At 41.6% G+C, this 22,681-nt stretch overlaps 2 protein-coding genes across 3 annotated transcripts in view; both read right to left on the bottom strand.

Moving 5' to 3' along the window:
• Positions 1-1,244: 1,244 nt before the first annotated feature.
• Positions 1,245-15,314, bottom strand: LOC125713055 (bifunctional methylenetetrahydrofolate dehydrogenase/cyclohydrolase 2, mitochondrial-like). 2 transcript variants are annotated; one of them, XM_048983849.1, is made up of 8 exons: positions 14,597-15,314; positions 13,866-14,050; positions 13,479-13,615; positions 13,050-13,251; positions 10,915-11,022; positions 6,136-6,228; positions 3,149-3,274; positions 1,245-1,647 (listed from the first exon to the last, which is right to left on the bottom strand). In XM_048983849.1, exons 1-8 carry the CDS (start codon positions 14,833-14,835, stop codon positions 1,532-1,534), a joined length of 1,206 nt encoding a protein of 401 aa, XP_048839806.1. In that variant the 5' UTR covers positions 14,836-15,314; the 3' UTR covers positions 1,245-1,531. The 2 variants fall into 2 exon arrangements, with proteins under 2 accessions (XP_048839806.1, XP_048839796.1); XM_048983839.1 differs by having other exon boundaries at positions 1,246-1,647; positions 13,050-13,202; positions 13,493-13,615.
• Positions 15,315-15,419: 105 nt separating this feature from the next.
• Positions 15,420-22,681, bottom strand: part of LOC125713046 (signal peptide peptidase-like 3) — a 44,289-nt gene continuing 37,027 nt past the window's right edge. Inside the window, exons 8-11 of the mRNA XM_048983829.1 lie at positions 22,386-22,543; positions 19,672-19,862; positions 19,313-19,422; positions 15,420-18,403 (exon numbers count right to left, since the gene is read on the bottom strand). Of these exons, the coding sequence (XP_048839786.1) occupies positions 18,332-18,403; positions 19,313-19,422; positions 19,672-19,862; positions 22,386-22,543 (531 nt within the window). The 3' untranslated portion in view covers positions 15,420-18,331. The remainder of the gene's footprint in view (positions 18,404-19,312; positions 19,423-19,671; positions 19,863-22,385; positions 22,544-22,681) is intronic.

Genomic DNA, 22,681 nt, shown 5'->3' with positions numbered 1-22,681 from the left:
CATTCTCCCTGCATGCAAGTCTCATTGCACTGTCCAGTTGTCTCACTCAAAAGATTCATTATGTGCTATGACTTGTTGCCAACATGTACACAGGAAGTTTTTATTTACAGAACGGCATCCGTGTAAAACAAGAAGTATCCTGCAGACATTTCAACACACAGTGTTGGTGCTTTGCTGCCTGTGACTGCATAGATTGCAGGGGGGGGCGGGGCATGTTGACACTCAAGCTGATGGGTGACACGCGAGGGATTAGTGAGCATGCGGCGGCAGTGTGTAACGGCCTGTGGTTCTCCTCAGGGGTCACGACAAGAGAGAGAAACAGCGTGAGCCAGCAAGCTTACAAAGCAATGCTTTATTTCCACTTCATGACAGCCCTGCAGGTGTGTGAAGACGACCATCACATATCCAAGCCCCTTCAGAACTATCCATAGAAAATATGACAGTAGAAAAAAAATACAAAATCATAACCTAAAAAAATATATAAATAAGCAATAAATAAATACATAAATCAAAATAAAATGTCAAATATTTTGTGTTTGCACATGCTATCCCCTTCCCCCTAGAATTTCACATGTCACATACATAATGTCTGAGACCCCTGGATAAACTGTGATTTGTGGCAGAAAAAATTGACACATGGATGAAACAGGAATATTCTAGAAGGTTTCTCAGTGAACAGAAAAGCTTTGCATCCTAGAAACATTAAAAAAAGATTTATATAGATAGATAGATAGATAGAGAGAGAAAGAGAGAAAGAGAAAGAGAGAGAGAGAGAGAAAGAGAGAGAGAAAGAGAAAGACAGAGAGAGAAAGAGAGAGAGTAATGTGCAAAAGTCTTAGTCAGAAAACTGGTTAAAAGACCATGTCGGTCTAAAACCACCATGTCATGTCTTAACCAGTTCCTAAAACAACCCAGACCCCAATATTGGTAGCAACCATCCAATACACCCATGTATTTTTTGACTTGACCACATCATTGGCTAATTAATATATTAATGAATTATGTAAGTTATTCAGTTAATTAAAGGAGCTGGTTGTGAAATTGAATTAATGCATAAAATGGCTGGGGTGCCCCTAAGGAGAGGTTTGTGAGCGCTGTTTATCTAACTATCCAGCTTGATATCAAAGAAATTCTTGTTAGTTTTTCATTGTGTCATTATTAAATTGCATATATTATAAAAGTAAATTGTTTTTTTTCCTGAGCAAATATATATATATATATATATATATATATATATATATATATATATATATATATATACTGCCAAAATAAACTGCTTTAAATATTTTGTTTGACTGACTAAGATTTTTGCACAGTGCTGAATAAATAATATTTTGTGCTCCAGAAAGTCAGTATTCACACACAGGAATCATCTCAGATTGTAAGCACTTTGTAGTTACTGTGGGCACCCTCCTCATTTAAAATACAAAGCCTGTGGTAACAGTACTTAATGAAACAAATCACTGTCATTGCACGCGGCCTCCAGTCACACATGCGCTGTGGTTAAGTAGGCCTCGGGTCAGCCTGTGCGTCAGTCTGTGATTGTGTTTCTTGCTGCAGTGACCGTGTTCTTCATTAACATTGCCACGGTGATAGGGCCAACCCCTCCAGGCACTGGTGTGATAAACCCTGCTCTCTTCTTCACCTCTTGGAGATAGAGAAACAGTAAAAGGTCAGTCTTAGGTTATAAGTCATCAATACAAATGCTCCCCCCTAGAAAGCAGAGTTCTGGGTATTTCTGACCTGGCGCAAGTTTACCCTCTGTAACACTTCATCATTCATACAGCAGGCACTGCCAGTGTGCTGCACTGTAAAACCACAAGCCCAGGGGCACAGCACACTGCAGCACTTCCAGCTGCCATGTTTACCGGCGTACAACTGCCTCAAAGCCCGCCTTGTGCCGACGTAGCGTGCCAGCACTCTGCGTGGGCCTCGGGAGCCCAAAACCCGACGTAATAACTGCCGGCAACCTCCTTACTAAGCGTCTCTGGAATGTTTTTACAGAAGACATATAAAGCCCAGAGACATTAAAGTAGATCGGGGCTGGTGCAGGAGACCGAGCAGATTACAACACTGTATGCGTAACAATACTCTCCGGGGAACTTCTGCTGGCTAACGAAACAGGAATGACCGCCCACATGGTCATGAATCAATGGGGCCGAAACAGGCTGCTGTGAGTGTGTGCTGCCCACCTGTTATTCTCACGGAGGAGTTTCACCATCCACATTGTTACACACTTTGGTTTGTAAACATTTTAACATCTATTAGATGAGAAATCTCTATATTCTGTCAGGTAATGTGCTACAAATTTAGAAAAATACTAGAAGAATAAAGTTTTTTTCCTTCATGTTCAAATTGTACAAGTACCTAGTGTGAATTGTGCAAAAAAAAAAATAAAATCTGTAAATCATTTCAATGCATCACAGTATCAGGTACAAAAAAACTAAAGCAAGTTAATGCTGAAGATAGGGCAGTGAACACTTTCTATATACACACACAAAGGTTTATGCTGAGCTATACCTGACTGCTTCACATCCAATCACATTGGAAATGAAATGATCTTTTATTTGCCATTGGCACAATTACATTGAAATGCTCCTCCTCACCTACATCATCTTGTTCTCCATGAGACACACAGACACGTATGCGAGTGACAGCAAGCTTGGGGAGTCACAGTGCAAGATCAGCCAGTGTGCATGGCGCCCCTGGAGCTGGGGGGGGGGGGGGGGGGGGGGTAAAGGGCCTTCTTCAAAGACCCATGGACATGTAACCATTCTGCCTAGACTGGGGCTCAAACCAATAACCTTCTGATCAGAGGCACAGGGGCTTAGCCCACTGAGCCTCTTACCACACCTATTTACCTCCGAGGTCCATAGTAAATAATATACACTGACTGAGAGACACCTGAAAACGGATACAGTTGGACGTTAGCGGGTGTATCGCTTACAGTAACAGGTGCAGTAGAATATGCAGGTGGCAGCGCTGCCCAATGACACACTGTCCATATCTAAATTGGAATATATGCATACAGTAATGTATATGTGATGGACAACTGCAATATTGAGATATGCCCAAAATGACTTGCATCCAGTGGTCCTTGTCCCAAATACGAACATAAGTTAATGCAAAGCTGTATAACTGCATTTACCTTCAAAGTCGACATCCCCAACCAGCCTGATTTTTCCAGTTTCCGAATCCTGGATGCGATTTACACCAACATCGATCACCGCGGCACCTTCCTTCACCATATCAGCTGTTATCAGACGAGGAATTCCTAGGAAAGGAGAAAGGATGATCACCCTAGATGATACAGTGAACCAGCAACATAATTATCATATAATCACAACACTCCCTATTCCCTATCATATGGGACGTGGTATTCAGGTGGGCTGAGATGTGGCTTGGGTGGTATCTAATTTTTCATATTATCATACCGGGGTATATGGGTTTTTGATGGTATTTTCAAAAGCAACTGTGTTTTGTCATAATTCTGGTATTTTGAAATCTTGGCAATGATATTCACTAAGCGGCAGAGGGGTACCACAATACGACTCACCAAACTGTAGGGGTGTGCAAAAATATTTGTTTTTATTTCTTTTTGATTAGGTCATTTAAAAAATTTTGTTCAATTCTTTATTGATCTGTGCAATTTATGGATCAATCTTTTAGGCTCATTTTTTTCCCAGTTTTTTAGGTTAATTTCCGCATTGGTTGTACCAGTTGACACTGCAACACAGTGTGCTATTTATAGTAAATGCCTCAGCTGTCCATTGAAATATTTGCCCTGTAGTCTCAGGCAACATAAGCATCACTGCACCTCACTTGCCCTGATGTAAGCAGATGACCAACTTTAGCAACTACAGTAGCTTGAGTTTCATTTAGGTATGAAACACTGTATCCTGAAAGTCACATTAGGGTTGAAGTGTTAAGTTAAATACTTAACATGAGAAACCTACAGAGCCCTTTAACAAGACATCACCTGGATGTGTTGCTGCCAACCCTTCTGCTAGAGCATGCATGTGCAACTTCTCTTCATGCAAAGCTGAATTTATGTTTTGGCACATAACTTTACATCATTTTGAAACATGGCAAAAGAATTTTTAGACATGCCCATTTTTATTTTCAACTATTCATTTTAGTAATTATTTGTGCTTTGAAAGAGGCATGTTGGTTTTGTTTGTAAGGAACTACACCCCTGTGCTCCTCAAATAAAAATATTTTGGTTTACAAGCCTTTGGCCTTTTCTTTTGTAGTTTTCACAGTTTGTTTCCAGTGACTCTGCGTTTGTAAGTCTGTGATCCATCTACATCTTTTTAAACATCTCTCCAAATATGGAAAGCTGCTGTACAGTATTTCATATCTCATTTCTATTGGATGGATATCGAATCGGAATCAAATCGGATTGAATCATATTGTTAGCTTGTGAATCTGAATTGAGTCAAATCTAAGTGCCTATGCCAATACCCAGCCCTACCAAAGAGATCAATAAGTTTGCTACAGCAGTTTTACTCTGTCAAAGAGCTTTGTACAAGCTTTGCAATTGTAATGATCATTCAAGATTATTGAACATACACTAAAAATATGTGTAAATTGTGAATTCTGCATGTGCTCTCCGAGCCAGTCATAATCATTTTCATCCTTGCTTTTAGACTCATTCATAGACAGTGTGGCACATTTACGAGAAAAGGGAACAAGAGCTTCTCAGCAAAAGACATTCACTTTCCACTGTATGTAAACATCTTGGATTCCATAGAGAAATATTGAGCAAAAGTAAGTGATTTGTCGGCAGTGCTTTGTGTTGGCACAAGTCGCAGTAACACCACCAACTTACATTGGGGTAAATAAGTATTTGATACCCTGGTGATTTTTCAAGTTTTCCCACTTTCAAAGAATGGAGAGATCTGTAATTTTCATTGTAGCTACACCTCAACTGTGAGACACAGGAATCCATACACTGTTATAAGTGCAAAGGGTGGACCAACTCCATATTGATGCTTATGAATTTAGAATGGGATGTCATAAAAGTTCTTGTGGGTGTAATACCAGGTGTCCCAGTACTTTTGTCCATATAGTGCAGAGTTATGTACAATCAGAGAGAGTGTGATATCGAGTAATGTACAATCACAGAGAGTGTGATATCGAGTAATGTACAATCACAGAAAGTGTGATATCGAGTAATGTACAATCACAGAGAGTGTGATACCGAGTAATGTACAATCACAGAGAGTGTGATACCGAGTCATGTATAATCAGAGTGTGATACCGAGTAATGTACAATCAGAAAGAGTGTGATACCGAGTAATGTACAATCAGAAAGAGTGATACCGAGTAATGTACAATCAGAGAGTGTGATACCGAGTAATATTCAATCAGAGAGAGTGATACTGAGTGATGTACAATCAGAGAGTGTTACCGAGTAATGTACAATCACAGAGAGAGAGATACCGAGTAATATTCAGAGAGTGATACGGAGTAATGTACAATAAGAGAGAGTGATGTAGAGTAATGTACAATCAGAGAGAGTGATGCAGAGCAATGTACAACCACAGAGAGTGATACCAAGTAATGTATAAACAATCATAGAGAGTGATACCGAGTAATGTATAAACAATCACAGAGAGTGATACCGAGTAATGTACAATCAGAGAGAGAGTGATACCGAGTAATGTACAATCACAGAGAGTGATATCAAGTAATGTACAATCAATCACAGAGAGTGCTAATGGACATTCATTGGAAGCTCAGCCTAGCTGCACTTATTCCTAGTTGGCTCCTTGACAGCTGTATGCTTATACTGTATTATCAAGTTAACACATATATATAACAGCACATTTAAAAACAGCCCCAGCTGAGCAAAATGCTGTACAATTGTACAGAACCAAAAATATATCAAATAATAATAGGTCTTACTTGTATGACACATAAATGTAACTGTACAACTTTACGTTAGCATTGTAAGTATAACTTTAGAATCACATACAGTGCTTATACAGTAATGTACAATTATAAAAAAGTGCTTATAAAGTAATGTACAGTCACAGATAATGCTTATAGAGAAACGTAAAGTGCCAGAAAGTGCTTATAGAATACCATTGTTTATAACACGAGCCACAGCACGTGAGCAAAGGCGCTTACCTGCAGCAGCAATTACGATGTCTGCGAGCCGGGTGAGCTCTTTCAGCTTCTCCCTGGGGGTGCACCTGTGAGCGATGGTGACAGTGGCATCACCTGTGGGGAAGGAAGGCAGGAGATTCATGTTCAGATAAAAACCTGGGATCTGGGAATGTCAGCAAGAAGCGTTATGCTTGTATAATGGCAGAATACATGCATGATAATAAAGTTACAGCATAAAATGTATAAATACTAATTTATGCCCTGCAGATGAAACACTTGGGTTTGCTTTGCATTTTATTTATTTAGCAGATCAATTTTACACACCAAATCTGGTTTCATCGAACATTAGTGGAGAGAATAAGTTGAATATAATTAAAATAGAACCCAATCCGGCACTTGTGAATTGAAACTGAATTAAAAATTGTGAGAAATTGCGATTCCTGACCCTACACCATACCCAAATGTTCCTCAAAAAAAAAAAGATTCCAATTTATGTTTTGGCACATAACTAAGTCAAGGTCCTTCTGAAATATGGCAAGTGAGTTTTAGACCTGCCCATTTTTATTTTTAGCAAGAAGTCATTTTTTGTACTTTGAAAGAGACAGGTTTTATTTTTAAGGAATTATACCCGTCGACATCCCAACAGCCTTTGGGCTATTTTTAGTGGTTTTCAGGATAATTCCAGTGACTCTGCATTTATAAATTTGTGTTCCTTTTAGGGTTTTTAAAGCATCTCTCCAAATACATCCATCCATTCACCACCGTAACTGCTTAATCCCAATTTAGAGTCACCATATCATGCACACATTTGGACTGTGGGAGGAAACCGGAGCCCCTGGCGGAAACCCACATGAACACAGGGAGAGCATGCGAACCCCCACAGAAAGATCCTACACCTGACCCAGGGACCGAACCCAGGACCTTCTTGTTGCGCTAACCAATGCGCCACCGTGCCGCCCCCTCTCCAAACATGTAAAGCTGCTATATTATATTTCATCTCATTTCTAATGGATAGATACTGAATTGGAATTGAATCGGATTGAATTGAATTGTTCACTTGTAAATCGGAATCTAATCGTATCAGGGCATCAGTGAAAATACCCAGCTGTAGGGTTAAAGGCCTTGTGGAAGGGCCCAACTGTGAAATCACTCTGCTGATCCTGCATTTTGAAATGGGCGACCTTCTGATCACAGGTATAGTGCCCTGTCCCATTGGGCCACGCACAGCTTTAGTTCCAAAGAGCATGCAGACCAGCAGCCCCTCGCTCACTTTAATCTTCCTACCATCATTTGGCGAAAACCTCACCTTTTGAAACAAACAATAACAAGCATTCTGGCTGACTGTCACGCAACTGTGCTGGCAGACCCCCAACCCTCAACCCCCCACCCACCCGCACCAGGCATGTGCAGTCATAAAAACGCTTTACTAGCAGCGTGTTATAAAAGTGAAAAAATGTAAACGTGGCAAGGCCTGTTATTGCAACCCACCTCCCAGCCGAAAAGCCACACTGAATAAGATGTATATTCAAAAGTATATTTCAAACACAAAATATCCTTCAATATTGATCTAGAGACTAGAGCCTATCCCAAGCAAATTTGGACAAGACACCAGTTCCCACACACAGACACACACACACACACTGACAACCTTAATCCTCACCCAGTCCTAACCATAACGATAAGTAACCAAACAAAATAAAAGAGTTTCAGCATTTTTAGTTTTTTTTTTATTGCAGTCATGGATTCTTAGAAAACTAAGTTTTCTATTATGGTGCTCAAGAAACTAGTCCCCAAAAGGTAAAAGAAAAAGGTAATCATGTTGTGAGGATGTTTGGTCCTCACAAGGTAAGGTATATCTGGACCGCACACACACACACACACACTCTATAGGCAATCATGGAGATGCCAACTTGCCTGTTTGCATGTGTTTGGACAGTGGGAGGAGAGTAGAGTATCTGGACAAAACCCACATGGCATGAGGAGAACATGCACACAGATCAAGGGCGGAATCCAAATCCCCAGCCCTTTAAGTGTGATGTAACAGTGGTACCCTGCGAGGCAGCCATTTTTCAAAAACTCTACTAGGACATACAGACCCAGTCTAAAGCTTGCGTAAACAAATCAGAAACCAGTTTTTTTTTCATGTTTTGCATCATGTTAATCTGTAAATGTCTAAATATAAAAACACATTATGATATACAAAGACAGTACCAAGTGCAATGTTCAAGAGATCTTTTGCTTTGAAATAAGCTATCGTCTTGCGAATTTCAGCAAGAAATCACCTGGTGTCCTTACAGCTCTTCTGCACATTCCTGGAGTTGCTGGGTGCTTCTGGGTGCTTTAGCTTACACAGTGCACTTAGAAAGTACTGACCCCTTCTTTCCATTCACTCTTGTTATGTTGCAGCATTATGCTATGATCGCTTGAATTAGTTTTACCCTAATCAACCTATACTCAGTACCAGATACAAAATGATAAAGTGAAAGTTTTTAAAAACTTTAAAAGGTAGCACTTTACTTAAGGCCATGTTTTTAGTAATTTCTAAAACAAAAAGCATTATAAAGATGGCTATGAATATTTATAAAAAGCCATAACACATTATAACCATGTTTATTATGCACTGCTTTATGAAGCTTTATAATACAATACAAAGTATCCTAATGCTCAAATCGATCATTATAATGCATCATAAAAGTATTTATAGTTCATTGTAGATGAGAGCATCATGAAGCATTCATACATGTGGCTATAATGTGACTAATATTTCAGATTTTGACTCAACTTTTATTATGAGACCAACTACCACTCCGGGTAATAGAGAAATACATAATGTTCAAATCATAGCTAATTATAGTTTCAGGCAGGCATATTCAAACTTTTGACTGGTACCATACAAAGAATATTTCATATATTATATATATATATATATATATATATATATATATATATATATATATATATATATATATATGACATTTAACATACATCATTAATGACTGCTGATTAGACTGTTACGGAAGAAAAATGTCATAAAACTGTAAGATGCTTTTTTAAACATGTACTCATCATATTTTTGATATTTTATGGTCTACTAAATATTTTTTTTCATCCATCCATCCATTTTCCAAACCGCTTACCCTACTGGGTCGCGGGGGGTCCGGAGCCTATCCCAGAAGCTATGGGCATGAGGCAGGGACATGAGGCAAACTCCACACACATGTGACCCGGCGGAGACTCGAACCCGGGTATTATTTATTAAATATGAAATTGACTGTTGGTTATGATCTTGGAAACAGAAGGAACTAAGATTCTGCACATATGAAACTGTAAAATAAGCTATACAGTTGACTCATGCCTTTTCTGCCAACTTCAGGCAACAGATTTATTTTTTTATGGCCAAACGGGATGCATTTTCTATTGAAACAAAAGCATGACAGTCTTCCAAAGCCAACGCTGAACATGCACAGCACAATATGAGTGCTAGTCAAAACACGAAAGGTACGTTGTGTTTCTTCCGCATTGTATCTATTTATTATAGTCATTTTTAAAATCAGTTTAGCAGTTTATACTTAAGGTGAATTCAACATTTTAATACAGAGTGATTACAGAATATGTTCCAACTCACAACAGTTAAAAAGGAGGTCACGTGTATGTGGCTATTCTGCGAAATCACACCTTCGTTCACACAAGACCATACCGTGATGACATCCAGACATGTCGAGGCAAACGGAAAACGATTTTAATAAATTCTTTCAGGATGCTTTCATTCTTTCACACTGCTTCAGGTTCGCTGGCATCCAACTAATCACAGGAAGAGCGTGTAATATGATACATAGTCCCCAGCATTTGAGAAATGCAGGAAGAAAGGTCAATATCCGACACTCTGTACTAAAAACCTCTGGCAAACCCTTTTCTCTGAAAAGCCTACACATCCTTTTCCACATAATCCCTGCCAAAGCACGTCCCGTCATGTACTTTTTGTTATGAATCATATTTATTGACTCGGTTAACGCCAGCTGCAAGATTTAAACCTTGATAAAAAGTATTTGCTACTTTATTGTCTGATCAGATTTAAGGTCACAGCCATTACACTATTTCACCGTGATTCATACCACATTTTCTAACACGCTAAAGGGGGGAATCCCTTTGGTTTTCATTTTGCCTGTAAGTTGAGCTTTGTGAGGGACCATGTCCTAGGTTAACAGGATTCACATTCTCAAGGTACAGATATCAAAACAAACAAATAAATAAAGGTTAGAGTGATAGCCAATTTTGAAAGAAGAAAACGATGAGTCAGGGAAATTATCAATATTTATTAATAGTTATCAACTTTATTCATCTATCTAAAACCGGACATGCATTGTACAGTACAAAATTTGAACACATTTAGCTCTCATTTACCAGTTACATATCTTTCACTTCTGACATCTTTCTAGATAGGAAGTGATAGCCTGAGACTAATGCTGTGAATCATTTATTTAATGAATCTACTATATCAATAGGCAAGCCATTCACATTTTAGCTTGACGTGGGATGAACTCCCCAAAATAAGCAGGTGTTGATGCACTTGAAGTTTATGTTGCCTTAAAAGAAATAAACTCCCCCTTTGCTCACAAATATCTTTTCTTTATGGTTCCCAAACTTATCAAAATACTACTGTATTTCAGGTATTATTGATAATTATTAAGAAATGGTTCCAGCCTCACTAATGGCAGAGGTAAAAAAACACAACCACCCAGATGAGTAATAGACCACAAAAAAGCAGACGTCCTTTGACAGAGCCCATCCTGCCGATCTTACCTCCGGGACGCTCGTGTCGTCCGTCCGTATGCAGAAGCATAGCGATGGGCATCCCCACATTCTTGGACCGGCCAGCCACCACCACATTCCTCCCAATGGTCTGAATCTCTGAGAAAGACCCAGCTGTCAATCACTCGCAGTCACATGCGCACCTCTAACTCTGCTGATGTGACTCGCACCTAATCACACAAGAGGGAATGCGACCGTCTGAGGGGGAATGGTGGCAGAGAGCAATTGGGACCCAATCTCACGGTATAATAATAGACATAACAACAACAACCATAAAGAGGAATATCATTGCTCCAGCATCATAAAAGAATATCACGATCTTGATTCTGAATGAAAAAAGAAAAAAAAAAAATAATCAGGATTCCTATTTCACCCAGAATTGTGCAGCCCTAGCCGACACTTCACCAAATGGGGGGGGATATGCGGTTTTGATAGACATTTCAGACATCCAATGGAGATATCAGCTAAATAGATGACTTCACGGACCATCTTTTCATTGGTCCATCAGACGTCACATGCTATCAGTAGACAGAGGAGAATGGGCGTATTCCATCTATAGTAAAGTGGTCAAATAAAAAGTGGACATGCGGTTTTCATCGGACAGCACTGTGTAGCATGTCTCTCTTGTAGCACTGTTACACACATTCAGTAAAATAGTTATCATAGCAACCTTCCCACTACAAGCAGGGAAAGCTTTGATGTGGAAGAGCTTAGTGGTGCTGCAAAGGGACACCGTTGTTATCACTCATCCGGTCAAGACTTCAGTGACAAAAAGGCGATGGGAAGTAAAGCAGTCATCATCATCATCATCATCATCATCAAAGAGCAACAAGAAGAGGACATACTCCAAAATTATAAGGCAGGGCCACTGAACAAAGGATGAAGCAACAAAAACAGCCTGTGAGAACTTTCCTGTAGATGATTACCACAGCTGTGTGGCTCTACCCAGTCACCGAACGGCATTTGATGAGCAGGTCCACTGTCATAACAAGCAGAGAACACATACTTTCAGAAAAATAAAGAAATCTGTATATTTTATCAGCTCAGGTTGCACTAAAACATCCGATACCCGGGGATATGATTAATATTATGTTCAATACTAGTTTCATAGCAATAATAAAGATACACTAAATGACAAAAAAAAGTTAAGCACCCAGACGGAGTGGTGGAATTGAAATGAATTTGCCTGTGGTGAAAGGTCATGTGACTGTATGGCAATGATTATAATATCAGATCAAAGAGACAGCAGAGTTGGCAGTGTGGGCACACTGCTGGTCCCACGTGAGTAGGGTATGTCACCCCTCCTGCCCCCAACCCTAGCCTGGATACAGGCGGCGATACGGTGTGGAAGGGAGTCGTACAGCCATTGTATTCTCTCATACGGCAAGTCGGCCCACAGCTGCAACTGGCCCTCGAGATCCTTCAAATTGGCAGTGGGTGTGAGTTGATGTCCAAGCTGATTGGGGAAAGACTGGGGGACCTGGCTGGTCCTCACATGCCCACTGGTTCCAACATCGGGTGACTGTGACATCTGCATTCTCCACATGCTGGGCAATTGCATGATACAACCCCCTGGCCTCATACAAACCTACAATGTGACACCTATCAAACTCCATCAAGTGCTGGTAATGAAGTCGAATGTCCCTTAAAGGCCTCCTCTGTATCTGGTGACTAACTGCACGAGTTCCTTGCAGATTGAATCATTTACATATCTATTTCTGGTCTGCACACGTCCCAAATAACATCAAAATCGGACCATTCCTTCTGGGTGCTCACCTTTTTCTGTTACCGTGTAATTTTTTTTTCTTATTAATTACTGCCCCCTAGTGAGCACAGTACAGGAAAAGCAAATTATATACTTTTTATGTTGTGGGAAAAATGATACACCTGCAAACAATTTTTTGCCCGAGTCTTTTCCCTTAAAAGGCAAATTAAATGTGGTACAAGTAATATGGAATCTGATGCTAAAGTATATATATTCACCCTTTGATTTGGATATATACACAAATCATATTGACTTGTGCGGCAGCTGAATAGGTACTGGTGCTTCACACCTCCAGGGTTGGGTATTCAAATCCCATAGTGTATGACTGGGGATCGACACATAGGGGCTTAAGATTGCTTACCCGTCCTCTTGATGATCTCCCACACTGCTGCAGGCGTGGCTGGCACCATCGACTTCTGGTCAAGGCAGAGCTTTCCGATGTTGACGATGTGGAAGCCGTCCACGTCCTTCTCTGGGGCGATGGCGTTACAGACTGCTCGCTCATTTATGTGCTCTGTGCGGGACGAAGAGGGCAGCAGAAGGACTGAGACCGTCAAAGTCCCCTGATGGTGGGCAGTAGAGCGAGACAGTCGGCTACGGACAGTACAGGAACGCTAACTCAATGTGAACAGCAGAGCAGATTCACAATTCATCTTATATTCCCACTCATGCACAACACGCAAGCCACAACTACATCTCGCATGAAAACTCCTGCTATATAAGACCACATCACTTGATAGAGGCGGGTTCAGGCGTCGCAGCATTTGTCATGTGACTGCGTTGTCTTGACAGCCAAGTAGTTACCAGGAAGAGGAAGCTGAACCAGCAGGCCACTGACCCTCCAGTCTCTGTTCAGTCTATAAATCATTTCCAGAAGCTCCTCTTGTGACACAGAACTGGGCCTCAACAAAGTCTCACTGGAGATCCCTGGAGAAGTGGGCCATCATAACAAATAAGATTGACTACAGCTAAATGAATAATGCACAAGGATTTGTTCAGCAACTTTGAACATTCTGACAAGTTACTGTCTGATTATACTCTACGTTTCTCTTTATAATGCAAACATCACCACTATTACAACGTGAATGGATGAAACGCCAACTTATGACTAAGGCAGTAGGCCTGTTGCTAAGCCATAAATGAAAACAAGGGCTGCTGACGTTGGACACTGACTCACCGAGTGCTGCTGCAGCTCTTGTCTTGTTCCTGACATAGGTGTGACTGGCTGGGTCATCCCCCACCACAATGACGCTGAGATGAGGCCGCTTATTGCCAAGGGAAACCCACTCTTCCATTTCACACTGGACTTCCTTGTGAATCTGCCTTGCCAGCTCTTTTCCTGAGATCACCATAGCAGTATGGCTGCACAGGAACCAGTTTATATTTCACATAAATGAAAAAGCTACACTAATAGGGTGACTAACCAGAAAACAGGGATTAGTATTTATCATGCAAGTCAACTAGTTGCACAAGGTAAGTATTGAGATTACTTTTAGTTTTAAGGACCGGTAATTCTTCGTTGCTGTTTTTCCGTTTTTTATAGGTTACTTTTGGATTCAATTGCAGCATTTAACGCAGCATTACGGTATTATTGCTAAGCGTGATGTAAAAGGACGTAAAAATCCGACGTCACTCTACTCGGTGTAGGTCACAGATGACCAAAGCCCCTTGTGTACGGCATTGTTTTTCATAGACGTCTGAGCAGCCGCCATCATTGTGCGACATCCCATACAGCAAAATAACGTCCATGCATGGCGGCACATAATAATGCACGTCGAAACATCGGTAACGTTAAAAGTAATATAACGCGGTCTGAATGTCCTGTCAGTATCACCAGCGCCTGTGAAACCAATGAATCCTGAGCATCCATATTGCGCAATGCGCGCGAACTGAGCAGATTTCTCTCACCTGAACGCCGATTGATGGAAGCATCTCTGCAGCCCACTGGACTTCCTGAAAATCCTAAATTTGGCATGACAGCTAGGCTGGAGAACGCCGCTTGATAGCTTGAAGGAGGAGCATAGTGGTGAGACAGAAGCGGCCATGTTTGCCGACCGCTGTGCGCACCAGCCTTTGGCGTGGATGACAGGGAAGGAGGAGCCGGACAAACAGGCACCCGGCGCTGGCCTCCAGCTAGCTGACAGCATCGCGGCGCCTCACGTGCTGCCAAGCTGTCGGACCGGCGAGCTCACGAGTGACGGCTTCATTTTAAGCTCGAGCTTTTTGTTAGTCTTAAAGCTCGCGCTGTTAACCGACGAATCCTGTTAATTCAGAATCCGATTCATTTTACAGGAACGTGCACTTTGCTGTTTTTTTTTTCTTCCAAAAGAGCGCCTCTGCTCTGTTGTCACATTTTTAGCGAAATCCGCAATCCGCTCGCCATTACATTAATATATTACAAAATAGACTGGTATAGTATAGTAACGTCGGTGTTTTAAACGCGGTGTCTTCGTTTGTTTCACATACGGTATTTTTTTGTTGAAATAGAAATAACTATATACTGAATAGCACAGAAAGTTGCGGAAACCCCGTACCAAAATTGCAGAAATTAACGAACCCGGAAATAAAATACGTAACGGCACATTTGTAACAAAAGACGCAATATGATATTAGGATAACAGTTCTTGACAATATGGTATTTTAACTAAAATTGCCCAGTAATGAATCCCACTGAAGACACGTGTACTGAACCAATGACCGCATGTAACATCTTTTTTAAAAAAGGAGAGAATTACAGTTAGATTCATCTTTATTTACAATGAAGTCCTGACTCAAAAGGGTTAAAAGAGAACATTAAGATCAGTTTATCAGGATTCATTAGACTACATTTTTCTGTTTTTGTACAGACTCCATTCAGGTTTATCTGAACAGAACTAAAGCCCTCTGCAAGAAGGCAAAATGGGGAAAGGAGAGGGAGACAAAATAATAAATGAAAAACCTAAGCTACAGCACAAAAAGAAATACTATACAAATATGGGAATAAAAAGAAATCACTCCATAAAAAAGAAACACTTTTGAAATTATCCTCCATTATATTAACTATTATCATCAGCAGTGTTATGAGGTGAAGGTGACACTGCTACTTAATAGTCTTTAATGTGTGGGTTGTCCCAGATTGTAGTCATTCATTTGCCCAATTGTTCTGTCCTTCTGCACAGCCAGGTCGGGAAAAATGATGTGAAGGCCAGCGCTCAGAAAGGTCATCGTCCCAAAGGCTCTGACCCCTGAGATGTGTCCAATTCGCCCTTTTTGTCCACTTCGTGCCACGACACGGCGAGCAGAGCTGTGGTTGCAATGTGAGGAACTGCGAAAGCTGTACATTTGGCATGCAGGGCCAAAGATTTTATACATAATGGGGTCACCAACCACAAGATCTCAACTGAACTCACCTCACGCTGTGGGGTTTCTGTGTGCAGGTACGGACACACGAGCATGCACACACACACACACACACACACACACACGCGCATACAAGCACGCACTCCCACCAACTGGTCCAGTTGTTTTTATAACTATAAACAAAGAACAAAGAGTGGAATGGCCATCCAAATTAAAAAAGGTCTGGGGGGGGGGGGGGGGGGGGGGGGTAAATGATTTAAATCACAGTTCTTAAGGTCCATGATTTGGGTCCAGAGTTACAGTTCAGAATTTTTATCCTCAAGTCCACACACTTCATAAAGGCCTAGCAATACATTTACATCAGGCATCAAACACGCCAACAGCAAGAGAGGGTCATTAGTGTTGTTGGCCAGTGCTATTCACTCACAGAATGTTAAACGGGGGTAGCATTATCCACAGGCAAACAAACATCTGAAAGCGCCACCACCTTCCGCCTCCCGGGGCAGACCAGCGGAGCCCGATATGGACCTATTGGTCCTACTGCTACTAAACAGCATTTGAACAAGCTGATGAACACATGTTGAACTCAATGGCAATGAAAAGATGCCACAGATGTTCTAGAACAGTGTTTCCAAACCCGGTCCTGTGGGACGCCCAGACAGTCCACGTTTTTGCTCCATCCTGTCTGGCAGGGAGTTGGGTGGAAGCAAAAACGTGGACTGTCTGGGGGTCCCTAAGGACCGGGTTGGGGAATACTGGCCTAGAAAACCTGAATCTGCGCAACATAAGCCACCTTCCTCAGTCTAATAATAAGGGGGGCTGCACAACTCCCAGTGGAGTGAACATACACCAGTAAGCTTTATGTGACCCACCCATATAAGCTTGAGTGTACAAATCCATACAGAATATTTAACCGGTAGCACCACGAACAGTAGAAGTTGGTAATTACAGTCCTTTTCCCCAATTTTATTCAACTTTCCTAATGTAGGGAACATATTTTTCTCTAGGAGTGATAAGGGGGACAGTGCCATTTATATTTCTATTAAAAAAACTAATTTGAGAAAATAATTTACAAATGGTTAATGTGCATAATCAGTGCTACTTAAATTGTTCATCAATTACTTTCCATCGAAAATATGGCACAAAATTTTAAACCAACATTTTAGAAAGCTGTCACTTCCAATAACTTCCAACAGTAAGCGGAGGTGACATGTGAGTACGGTCCCAACTCAGGATGAAATTTCCCTGCCTCTCATCCTCACTTGTCTGGTTTTCTATTGATGTACTACAGTATGCAACCAAAGACATGCCACACTGACACATACCCTTCTAGGTCTACAGGTCCGTACCTAGTCACTACCATCTTTGCAACAGAACAACAGCGTTTTCCCAATCCTCCTATAAATTTTACATTTCAGGCTAAAATCAGCACAATATGTTAAGTAACCCACGCACGCACACACACACACGCACGGCAAACTTATGTGCGTTTTTACACACGTATACTGGCATACCTGGTTGCACACAGAAATGCTCTCACGCTTCCTTACTCACACAGACCACACACAAATATACACCAATACATATTCTTTAAAAAAATCAGCATAAACTGTTAGTGGGGGAAAAAAATGTCCTGAACGAGAGGGGAAAAAACTTGAATAAAAGCAGAAACAGAAAAAGGACATTGGACAGAGGGACACAGAGGGAAAGGAAGTCAGCGGAGCACTGGGGTCGGATGCTGGGGTGAATGAGTCCCAGCTATAGGCTGCATACCGGCCCTCGCAGCCATACTGCTGCTCGGCTGTCCTTAGGAGGCTGCTGGAGGTCCTCGCCACTCCATTTCATGGCGATGGTTTTTTTTCCAAAAAAAAAAAACAAACAAAAAAATACAATAATAATAATCAGCTGCGTCTGGAAAAAACTAACATAGGCGAACGTGGGGGGCTGTGGTCACATCCCTAAAGCCGTCCCCTAGGGAGGCTCAGACTGACAGAGACAGCATGGGGGGGGGGGTAAACAGATGATGATCCCTGTGTGAGGATAGGCATGCAGATGATCAGGGGCAGTGTGGGGTGGGAAACGCGTACACACTCTCTGGCATCTATGTCCTTGGATTGCACCTCTATCTCTTGCAGCCATGACCAGAGGCAGAGGGAGGGTGTAAAGGCAGGAGGGAGGGGGTGGGTCACGGTGAAAGTCCCCCTCTTCCAATACAGTCTCTTTCGGTATCCTGTTGGGGTTGGGAACAGGGGGTGTCCGTCCCATTCTCTCCCCCGAGGGCGGCGGTCTGCTACTGGCAGTCCATCATACCTCCAGGAATCGCGAGCTGCTGGACTTGGCATGGAAGGGCTCTGACCACATGCGTCGCAAGTCCCCCTGTGCAGGCAGCGCAATCAGGGTATATGTATTTGAGAGTGAGTGAGAGAGAGAGAGAGAGAAAAGCAGCCGCAGGTGTGAGACTCCTTATCCACAGCAAACGGGTTAATCACTCATTTACAACTTTGAAAACTATAATTACTCCCCACCTCTATCTCAGAATTAACACAATGTACAATTTACAGTAACAGTGCAAACAGATTTGCTCTCTGCACTAAAATGCATTCGAGAGACCACACTTTGGCCAGTTCATCAGACTTTCCAAAACCTGTCATTTTATCAATTTATTACAAAAGTTACAGATTATTACAAAGAATTTACTGATTTGATTCATCACCAAGGCTGAGGTTTGTATCAGTAAGGCATGGCGTTCAAAGGCTAATCTTAATAATATTACACTGAAATACCACTAGAGGGCAAACTCAATCAGACAGGTTTAAACCGGTGTAATAATTTAATCCAGGGATTTTAGTTGTTAGTTTCAAAATCAGGTCTAAACTCTGACTAAACATTTTACATGTTTCAGAGATTAGCATTTTAAAAGCACTGAAAATTAAACCAAATTAAAATGGTTAACAAGTGAAAATCCACAATTCTACCATATAAATATTCAGTGCATACAATTATAACTGAGACCAAAAGTCCTGTAATCTTTATCTAAACAGCCCCCTTCAATGCTTGGTCGTACTCTTTTGAATATCTTCAAAGTACAGACGAACCCCTTCCTAGCTTAAAAAGTGCCTCCCACAGGGTGGATACAGACTGGTCAACATATCCTTTGAGAAAACCTCAGACTGAGATGTTAACCCAAAACCAGCTTTGCTGCCACATTCTACATCCCAAACTGGTCACAGGTTCACCATGGGGCCCATACTAAGAACCCATCACCTCTACACTCTACACACTGACCTTCAGATAAGCCATGGTGAGCAGCGGTAACAGGGTAAAGGGCACAAGATACAGCAAGGCGGGCTGGGCGGCTCGGTGGATCCTGGAGGCCACGGTGGCTGTCAGGAGACCTAGAAGCAGGGGTATTATTCACTTGACACATTCTCTGATCACATAGGTAACTTACGGGATCCCTGCGATTAAAATGCATATTACAATAACCAAGCATTCCTCCTCATTCTGTAACTCCACACACTTAAATCCCACCTTACTCTTTCCTGTAATGCCTCCTCACATTCAGTCTGGGACTCTCCCCCCCCCATGCCCAGTAACCATACCCCTCAAATTCCCACACTGACTGCCTCCCCCTCTGCTCTCACCGACAAAGTATCCGATGAGGGTGCAGTGGAAATAGGAGACACGCTGCATGCGGCCTGACACGTTGCCGGGCCCCAGCGTCTCGCCGGTGGCCTGCTTCTTATAGTTGTCATAGCGCAGCACGAAGCAGAGCAGGAGGCCTGGCATCACGATGTCCCCGATACCGAGCATGGAAAAGTGGCTTCCCGTGGAACTGCCAGAGGAGAAAAGTAGCACACATGTCGATCTCCATCCAAGAAAAGACACTGCCCTACAGGAGCACTGTGCTTTACTCTGCATTTTGACAAGCATGTGCATCAATGTGTTGTCGGTGGTCTGTACCAGTGCATTGTAAGGCACAGTGCTGGCTTCACAATGTACTTCTCCATTCAGAATTTTAAGCCCATAGCTCTAACCTCATCTTTAAGATGGACAATTATAATCTGAATGCCAAAATATTCAACTCTGACCTCACCCCCATACCAAACACTGCTTGAAAGCCCATGACCCCTTTGAAATACAGTATCTTAGGCTAATCTATCTGTGATCCAGTGTTTGATACAGATTACCTGAATGAGACAGAATGCATACAGGCATATGCACACACACACACAAACAGTTTCTTGACCTTCACATTAGTTTTTTCACATTGATATTTAACAAACATCACCTGAAATTCACAGCGTTTGCAAGTAGGTGAGCCTTTTTCCACACTGCCATATGGATGCCTCCTACGAATACCAATCAATCACTCTTCCATATCTTCTCATTCCCACTCGATAGTACCGCTTCATTAGCTCCTGATTTACCAGTCATTTTGTACAAACAGCCTGCTTCAGCATTTGCCACAACATTTAGATTAGGTCTGGATTTTCACTGAACGTTTACTTGGACTCTTACAAAGCATATAATTTTACTTCTCAGCATCACTCTCAAACTACAAATACCCTTTTTTGGTTTGACTTCAGTTTGAACGCATGTCTGGCCAGTTGTCTAGAAGAATATGCCAAGATCAGTTTGACAGAATAAAAATTTCTTGAATGACTGCAAATTGTCCAGGTTCAAAAATGGAAAAGCAGCCCCGAAGCATAAAGCATGAACCATTATGGTTAACAGATGGGCAAGTTATCTGTTTGTCTGTAAGGTTTTTGCCAGCTGTAGTATTTTTGAATGTGGCAAAAATGGTTAGATACACCAGCTAAGCGAACCCAGCAAATAGTAGATATAATAAGCTGTCGCTTTTAGGAAGCTCATATGCTGTCTCCAACGTCTTAGTTCTTGGCCACTTTCATGTATTGCTTTCCCACCACATAGGAATAAAGACCATTATACTAAATAAGCATGGGAGATGCAAAAAGCTCATAGGTTAAACGTCATACCTAATTTCATAGGAAACGACACAGCCGACCCAAACAATGGAGGATGAGCAAGTTGTATTGGTAGTTAAAAGTTAGTTATCACACCCCATACTGGTTAAACGGCACACAGCATTTTATTTTATATAGCCTGTGACATGTTTACAATTCATTATTAAATCTGACCAGCAGATCGAGCTTTTGTTTTCAACAGAATGAAAAACAGTGTGATGTTATTCCACTAATAAGTGCTGGCGAGATTCACTGTTGTCACTGGTGATACTAGAAGCATGTTGGTTATTGATCAGATTTTCTAATTGAGAAATATGGAGACACAAGCAAAAAAGGTGTTCATTAATGCATTTAATGTAACAGAGATATAAAATTACATTTGCACAATCTTTCCTCCACTACTTCTCTCATCCCCAGATACTTCAATGTAACTTCCAAGTTAGCTCCGATGGTTATGGTAAATCAGCAAAGTTAATTGCTATAAGCCCCACCTAGTAGTTCTTGGTTGAGCAAAAAATACCTACACAGGAGTATGGAGTAAAAAATAAAAAAAGATTTAGGAACTACAAATTGGGCCAAGTTCCCACAGTGGGAATGCAAATGCAACAGAAGTTCCTGATTCTTGAAAAAGGTTCCTGTGGTTGGAAAACACCTAACTGCGGCAGTGCCCTATAGGTCTTTTGCTAAATTAGGACCAAAATTATCTTTTTGATAGCAAAGGTATTCCCCCAAGGTTAACCCATGAATACTACTGATGGTCAGGGGTTGTTTGGGACAACCTACATTAGATTTTTCTCAGATTATTTTGAAGGACACCCACATCTAGGCAGGCTCACCATAGTCCTAAATCTTCTTAATTTATAGATGACTTGCGCTACAGTGAACAGACAAATCCAAAAATATTTTGCGATATTTTTATAACACTGGCAAAAGCCAATGAGAATTGCAACATGTTTCCTGAGGTCTGACGAGATTTGCCATGGAATACATCAACTTATTTGATTTAGGGAAAAGTGGCATCCACTTACATACTCAATTATATTTACTCTGTTGACTCAGGTAACCCTTGCAGTTTTCATTTTAACCTGTGTTTATCAATCGTCATTATCATACCTGCAAGTGAAAATTGAAAGTTCTTCCAAACGCCACATGGAATCGCATCTACATTTTTTAAAGCATGGCCTGGTGTTAATTAAACAATAATAATGGTAAAAATATCACATTTCCAGATGTCTCGAGAATTACATCAGGGGTTCATAAACCACTAAGTACCACTTCATTTTTCAATTTGACACTTGCCATATGTTGTCCATTTTCTTTTGTGTGCATGTACATCATCACACAGGATCTCGGCTTGCTGGCTGTCCTACCTGGGAAAGACCAGTTTGCCGGGCAGGGAAAGGCGAGGCACGTCACGGCTGGGCCCCAGGTGCAGCTTTCGGGAAAGCACGTCCAGGGGGTTATCTGCCGGCTGCGTGGCCACCTTCACCATCACATTGCTGTTGAAGATGTAGGCTGAAAAGAAGACCTGCGGGAAGAAGGGGTGTGGGGCACGGCTGCTAAGAGTCCCACTCATTTCCACCTCAGGCATGATCAAACTCTACGCTTGTATAAACAGCAGTCATGTTCTACACTCACAAAGATGTACCCTAACAGGGTTATGAGA

Source organism: Brienomyrus brachyistius, chromosome 2 (genome assembly GCF_023856365.1).
Source record: "Brienomyrus brachyistius isolate T26 chromosome 2, BBRACH_0.4, whole genome shotgun sequence".
NCBI lineage: Eukaryota > Metazoa > Chordata > Actinopteri > Osteoglossiformes > Mormyridae > Brienomyrus > Brienomyrus brachyistius.
Note: the sequence above shows the minus strand (reverse complement) of the source record. Positions and strands in the feature narration are given on the sequence as shown.